The 7,731-nt window shown below is 31.2% G+C and overlaps 1 protein-coding gene across 1 annotated transcript; it reads left to right on the plus strand.

Moving 5' to 3' along the window:
• The first annotated feature begins 2,766 nt into the window (after positions 1–2,766).
• On the plus strand, positions 2,767–7,019 carry LOC137829665 (U-box domain-containing protein 14). Its single transcript, XM_068636529.1, has 5 exons — positions 2,767–2,907; positions 3,039–3,476; positions 4,861–4,977; positions 5,175–5,588; positions 5,672–7,019. The coding sequence occupies exons 2-5, from the start codon at positions 3,198–3,200 to the stop codon at positions 6,755–6,757; spliced, it is 1,896 nt and encodes a 631-aa protein (XP_068492630.1). The 5' UTR covers positions 2,767–2,907; positions 3,039–3,197; the 3' UTR covers positions 6,758–7,019.
• The last annotated feature ends 712 nt before the right edge of the window (positions 7,020–7,731 follow it).

Below are 7,731 nucleotides of genomic sequence, written 5' to 3' on the forward strand. Positions count from 1 at the left end.
TAACTAGAACATGTAAATCAAATCACATAACTAAGTTCCTTTAATCATACTTTTAAATAAAATTTATAATTTTCACTTAAAAACAATAAGCAATAATACATTAGGCTTTCAAAAGCAAAAATAAAAATTTTAAGTTTTTATCTTTTTTAAAAAAAAATAAATAAATTTGGTGTGAGCGAATTTTTTTTAATTTGAACGAAAATTAACCAACGAACATTCCAGAGTTTTCCCCATTTTCGCTTGAACAAAATCCCATCTCGTTTGAGCGAAAATGGACCAAAAAGTACCTTAGAATTTAATGCATTTTCGCTTGAACGAGATCCTATCTGGTTTGAGCGAAAATGGACCTGAAAGCACTTAATATTTTCATTCAAATTGTTATTTTATAAAATATACTAAACTAAAGTAACAAAGTCCCTGTTAAAGTTGAATAATCAAAATCAAACAACAAATACTCAACAACATTATCCTTTAAGTGATTCATCAAACTATTTAAATACATTCATTTACTTATTCAAATAAAAAACAATATAATTTTATAATATCTACCATATATAAAATTTCACATTCAAATCTCAATCAACTTCTAATATACTTAAAACAAACCATCTTGCAAGAAAGTTTGAGACTGGTGACCATGTAACCCCTACATCCCAATCTTCTAGCCTAGAGTTCTTTTGGAAATTAAGGCTAACTTCCCTTGTCTGAACTTGAGCAAATGCTCACTAAAAGTTCCAAACCTACCAAAAACTCAATGGTAGTTTTACCTGCACCACAAAGTCTTGATAAAAAAATCTAACTATATTACTAGGACCCTAGGCTAATAGAAATTAACCCTGAAACTAAAAAAGTCACATGCAAAGCCTATGTAAAGACAAACCTAACAAGTTCAAAATTTGATTCAAAGAGAATAACAAAATGAACTTACTCTATTAAATATTATGATCAAGCGGTTTTGTAATATTCACTACTAGGAGTATGATAACGGACTCCGATTGTCAACCTAAAGGAGAAGATTAAAATCTTAGATAGAATGCAAAGAAAAGAAAAAAGAAGTGATTTTTAAAATGAAACCTGAACAACTGAATTTCTATTTATATACTATTTTAACTTTAGTAATAAAATATTCAGATAAATTTTAATTTTATATAAACTATTTTTCTCAATCCTTACAAGAAATATCTTATATTAACTATTAAAATAATACTTTTTATCCATTTAAAAATTTGCCGTGTTTTCTTTGTTTATACATATATATATTATGAGTTTATAATAATTTTAATTTTATTAAATTAATATATAATGTAAAATTATAAATATTATTTCAAATTTTATTATATACATAAAAACAAAACACTAATTTAGAGTATGATAAAAATAAATTCATTCTTATATAGAAAACCAAACAAAAATTAATGTATGTGTATTTATTTGATTTTAGTTATAATTTATAAGGAAGTAAAACTTTTGTTAATAATTTTTTTATTAAATTATAATAATAATTAAATATATTCTTTCATTAAAGGATATATATATATATATATTAAAAAGGAAAAAATTATATATATAACCGTATTAAATTTGTTATATTTAAATATTATAAAAGATAAAATTGAAAAACGAAATATGTAGAAAGAAAAAGAAAATCTCAATCATGAAAGTTAGTCCTGATGACATATTTATCTTTGTCCACTTTAGTTTATTTTATATACCACAAAATTTGACAAAAAGAAATCATTTTCCTACTCAAACTAATAAAGTGTATTCCGTATATATTTTAAAAGATGATTTTAATACACAGAAGTCTTATAATTTTAAAAATTAAATGGAAATATAATTATTTATAAGGTTTTTTTAAAAGCTTTGTATTATTAAAATATTCTAGGTTAGATTTTAATAAGTTCATAATATAAGAAACATTTTTTTTATGAATATATAAAATTTGAAAGGATCCATTATTTTTATAGAAACATTTAAAATTACTAAAGTCATTGTAAAATATATAAAGTTTGTATAAAAAGTAACATTAATAACATTCTTTTATTATTAGTCTTTCATGTACTAACCCTCCTATTCTCTGAGTTTAAGCATTAGTTTTAAATTATAGTGGGATATCTGTCTACTAGTTTAATGGTAGAGAAAGTGCTAAATTTTGTGATGGAAGAAATAAAAAATTGACAATAACAGAAAAATATAATAAAAAAAGAAAAAGTTAATTAGATAAATATAACATATTTATACATCTAACTAAAAAATGTATGCAATTCATTGAATGTGTCAAAAAAAACTAGGCTAATTCTTTCTGTATCACCCGACAAAACAAACAAAATGTCTGTTTTACCTTTATTTTTTTATATTTATATCTTTAACACAAATAAAATATTTTTGGATATACAAATTTGAAATTAAAATATTCCATTTTCATATGAAAATTCGCAATATAATAATATCCTCCGGAGACTAAAATTCAACTTTTTTTATTCTAAATAAAAAATCTGAAAAAATGACAACGACAATTTAAAGTTTAAAAATAATTCATGTGTGCCAATCAAAATTCATCTGGTGGAGCCAAAAAAAGAACTAATACGAGGAAATTTGCATGAATTTCAGACAACTTTTTGTAAGTTACACAAATGTCCTCACTTGATATTTTTATATTCTTGGAAATATATTTATTAAATTTCAAGAAATTTCTTATTCTTGTTGAATATATAAATGTGAGGAGATTCTTATATTAATTTATTTTTATTTTTAAAAAAACGCAAACAGCAGTCGAAATTTCAGAGGGGTAAAAGCTAACAGAAAAGACATTTTGGTCGAAGGAGAGAGAGAGAGTCCACCGTTGATTCTCTCATGGTCTCTGTCTCATCTCTTACCTACGAACAAGGCAAAGACCTTTTCCAAAAGGTCAACCACAAAACCTCCGCTAGATCAATTTCTTTCCGTTTTCAATTTGATTACTGTAGTTTCTTTTCATCCTCCACAATCTTCCAATTTCATTTCTCTCTCAAGTAACGCAGCACAATATTCTCTTTCAGCTCATGGTATAATTGGTGGGTTTCAATTCTACACTGTGATTCCTCCCTTCTTCGACTATCTCCCCGCAATTCCCTCATCTGGGTTCCATCAATCACCTTCCAGCTCATAGGCTCCTTCGATCTTGTGGTTAAAGTTTGCTGCTTTGACTTTTTCTCAACATGGGTGGGAGCGAGAGCTCGAAGGGCGTGGTTTTGGGTCGTTTGGTTGAGTGCATCAAGGATATTTCTGGGTTGCTGGAGTGTCAGAACTTCTGCAGGAGGGTATATGGGAATTTGATTCGCAGGGTGAAGCTTTTGAGTCCTCTCTTTGAGGAATTGAAAGATAGTGATGAGTCCCTCAGCGATGAACAACTTGAGAGCTTTGAGTCTCTCTTGGTTGCTTTAGATTTAGCTAAGACCCTTTTAAAGGCTGTCAACCAAGGGAGCAAGCTTTATCAGGTATGGTTTCCAAGGGTTTAATTTTGTGTATTTTTGGTTTTGTAGGCGATTGTAAAGAGGTGGAAGGAAAGATGTCACTTCACTTCTATGTCGTTGAGCCATTTATAGAATTTTTTATGTACAAAAAATCTAAAACAATTTCTAAAGTTTAGGCGTTATGACAAAGCTAAGGAAACTAAACAATATGATCAAACTATCTAAACAAACTAGAATAAAATAGAGAAACAAGGAAACAGTGAAACAGGAGAATTATAGGATAGTATCTCAATATATCTTTAACACTCCCCCTTCAAGTTGGAGCATATGTATCATATGTTTCTAGCTTGTTAATAGAGTCCCCACCAACACTTTGAAAGAGTTATCAACTTGATCCTTGTAACACACAGGCGAGGTCTTGATGACACTGGAATATCTTTGCTATGATGAAATGACAATTGAGACTCAGTATTCAAATCGACGAAATAGAAATCCCAAATGTGGAGTAACCAACAAGGCCAAGTTGGGAAGAAAAGAAAATAAATTTAACCTGCAAGCAGAAGCTATTTGCAATGTTTAACTGCCTTGGAATAGTTAATCTAGCCAAACTAAACACTTCAGCAGAATCTACCTTCATACTTACATTTTGCAGAAGCCATCAACATCATCAGATGAGAGAGATAGGCTTAACCATCATTTAAGTTGGAAACAAAACAAAAAGAATGTCAATGCTTTACTAGTACTAAGGGTTAAAGCACACAATGTCCAAATAAACATAAACTAATTTTCAAGAATAGTCGAGATAGGCAAACAGTCGGAGAAATGTTGAACTAAAGCAACATTTAAGATTTTGGTGTTCTCAAGAGCTTTGTTGAAATATACAGAGGGGACCTTAAGGCAATACAAATGTGGTGGTCACCCCTTAGAATAGTTGATCAGTGGCTCCTGAACAAAGCAAAGAATGAGATTCTGGTTTGTAGGAGAGGAGTAAACAAAAAAAGATGAAAAAGGAAAAGAGAAGTCAAGCTTTGAGGTTCCTATGCATGGAAGGAAAAACCCCTTCTCATGGTGGATGTGAACACTCTACGCCATATTGAGATGGAAAGAATAATTTTCTTGTATATTGTTGAGTGATCTGTACACTTATTTTATATGCTCAAAATCTAAACAACCCCTTAAATTTAGTAATTATGATCAAGCTATATAAATCCATTTGCTCAAGTGACATTTGTGTGAACGTTTTACATTTGGGCTTAAGTGGGTACTGTTTCTTGAATTTGAAGTGTCCATTGAGCAAGATAGTATAGCATCTGCAGATGCTCTGTGCCTCCTTGTTCAGTTTTGTTACCTAACATCTTAGTTCATCCTGACTGTTAATTTTAATCAAGTAATGATTTACATGTCTCAGGCATTGCGGATGAATGACACAGCAGATAAATTCCAAAAAGTAACTGAAAAAATTGAAGCTGTGCTGAGTGAAATTCTTTACTACAAACTTGAGATATCAGAGGAAGTTCGAGAACAGGTAAACCTTTATCATATATTGGAAGGAGGCCAGCAATACCGTATACAATTCCATGATGGTTCAAACATTTTCCTATCATTTCTTTCTACTAATCATATTTGATTGCTGTTCTTTTAAATTTCTGGGTGATATTTTTGGCAAAGAGAAGGGAGCATCTTATGTGCCATATTTTTCACAACTATTTTAATCCTTTTCAGATTGAACTGGTACATTCTCAATTCAAAAGAGCTAAAGCTCAAACAGAATTTGCTGATATACAACTAGACATGGATATGGCTATGGCACAAAAAGAAAAAGACCCTGATCCTGCTCTACTCAAAAGACTTTCTGAGAAGTTGCATCTGAGGACAATAAATGACCTAAGGAAAGAATCTAGTGAATTACATGAATTGTTGATCACAAGTGGTGGAGAACTAGGAGACTCTTTTGAAATGATCACATCCCTTCTTAGCAAGCTGAGGGACTATGTGCTCAAAGAAAATCCCAAAGTCGACACTAGTGAATGTGATAAATTAACAGTTAAGCACCGGTCTCCCGTGATCCCAGATGATTTTCGATGTCCTATATCTCTTGAACTGATGAAAGATCCTGTTATTGTCTCTACTGGTCAGGTACAATCTGACATTGTCTTTGTACATGGTACTGTTCTATGGTGTAAGTTATATCATTCATAAATTTCTGTTTTCTTTTGCAGACATATGAAAGATCATGCATTCAGAAATGGCTTGATGCTGGTCACAAAACCTGTCCCAAGACACAGCAGACTCTTGTCCATACAGCCCTTACCCCTAACTATGTTCTGAAGAGTCTGATTGCTTTGTGGTGTGAAAGCAATGGTATTGAGCTACCAAAAAAGCAAGGGAGTTGTAGAACAAAGAAATGTTGTGGAAGCAGTAATTCAGATTGCGATCGAACTGCTATTAGTGCCTTACTTGATAAACTGGCGAGTAACAATATAGAACAGCAAAGGGCAGCTGCTGGTGAGCTCCGGTTGCTGGCTAAGAGGAATGCAGATAATCGAGTATGCATTGCTGAGGCCGGAGCAATTCCGCCTCTGGTAGATTTGTTGTCTTCTTCGGACCCTCGAACTCAAGAGCACGCCGTTACAGCGCTTCTCAATCTTTCCATCAATGAGAGTAACAAAGGAACTATAGTAAACGCTGGAGCCATACCAGATATTGTAGATGTACTAAAAAGTGGAAGCATGGAGGCTAGAGAAAATGCAGCTGCAACCCTCTTTAGTTTATCAGTTCTAGACGAGAACAGGGTGCAAATAGGTGCAGCTGGAGCTATCCCCGCCCTTATAAAGTTACTTTGTGAAGGTACTCCCAGAGGTAAGAAGGATGCTGCTACTGCAATCTTTAACCTATCTATTTATCAGGGAAACAAAGCAAGAGCTGTAAAAGCTGGTATAGTAGGACCATTGATACAATTTCTGAAGGATGCTGGTGGTGGAATGGTAGATGAAGCACTAGCTATATTGGCAATTCTTGCAAGCCACCATGAAGGCAGGGTAGCGATTGGTCAAGCCGGGCCAATCCCTATTCTTGTTGAGGTTATACGAACCGGCTCTCCACGCAACCGAGAGAATGCGGCCACTGTCTTGTGGTCTCTATGCAGTGGAGATCCTCTGCTATTAAAACTAGCTAAAGAACATGGTGCAGAAGCAGCACTGCAGGAGTTATCAGAAAATGGAACTGATAGAGCGAAGAGAAAAGCTGGAAGCATACTAGAACTCTTGCAGCGAATGAAAGGGGATGATAATCTGCGGAATTCATAGTCTCACTGTTACCTCAATATATATATATATATATATATATATATATATTTCATAGATGATCAGAGAATTATGCCTGTATGAACCATGGCCACCTGATAATAGTGTTTTCATCTTTTATATTTTGAATCCAGTAATGGGCTGGTAAACTTTTGCAGAAACTTAGTATTATGTTTGTTTATTATTTGTCTGTATATGGAATGTTGTAAATTTTCTATTGAAGATGATGTTATGCGAGGATTATACAAAGAATTAGTTTCTGCTATTGTCTCTCACCGTAAACTCCGTAATTCTTGGAACTTCCTATTTTAGTAAAAGTCAGCATTTAAGGTTGTACCCGACCAAGACTGGTATCGTGTGCAAAAACCTCCCGTCAAACTATACTAACACATTTTTATTATATTTTATTTCTACTATTTAATAAATATTATTTATTGTACGATTTTACTAATTATTTTTGTACACATTTAACTTTTTGCAAATTTCAATTTAGTGTATTTTACTTCTCCATTAAATGCTTAATTTGATATTTATATGTCATTTAAAAAGGTTTTTTAAAAATCAAAATGACATCATGTTGTCAAATTTTAACAAAATTAAATCGTTTTTATAACACTTTTAAAAACATTTTTGTAGCACGTCAGTATGATATCACATATTTAATAGACTAATAAAGTATGTAAAAAATTAAAAAAATAATTGCAAGATGCTTTCACTTTTTTAACTCTATTATTTATATTTTATGCATATGAAATAATTGATACAATGTTTTATTGTAATATAATGTTTGTAAATTTTATTATATTTAATCTTGTTTGTAAAAAATCTAAATAAAAAACATTTGAATAGTGTTTAATTATTTTAATTAATAATAGTATTTTTTAGACTTGATTTATTTTTAGTCCTTAAAATTTGAAATGAATTAGATTTTGACATCTTATTTTTTTTAAAAATATTTTAGTCTCATAAATTTGAAA

The sequence above is a fragment of the Phaseolus vulgaris genome, chromosome 7, assembly GCF_000499845.2.
Source record: "Phaseolus vulgaris cultivar G19833 chromosome 7, P. vulgaris v2.0, whole genome shotgun sequence".
Classification (NCBI taxonomy): Eukaryota; Viridiplantae; Streptophyta; class Magnoliopsida; order Fabales; family Fabaceae; genus Phaseolus; species Phaseolus vulgaris.

Coding starts and splice junctions, on each gene's coding strand:
- LOC137829665 (XM_068636529.1), top strand. CDS start 3,198: ATGGGTGGGAGCGAGAGCTCGAAGGGCGTGGTTTTGGGTCGTTTGGTT. Junction 4,978..5,174: donor CAGAGGAAGTTCGAGAACAG/GTAAACCTTTAT, acceptor AATCCTTTTCAG/ATTGAACTGGTACATTCTCA. Junction 5,589..5,671: donor TTATTGTCTCTACTGGTCAG/GTACAATCTGAC, acceptor TTTCTTTTGCAG/ACATATGAAAGATCATGCAT.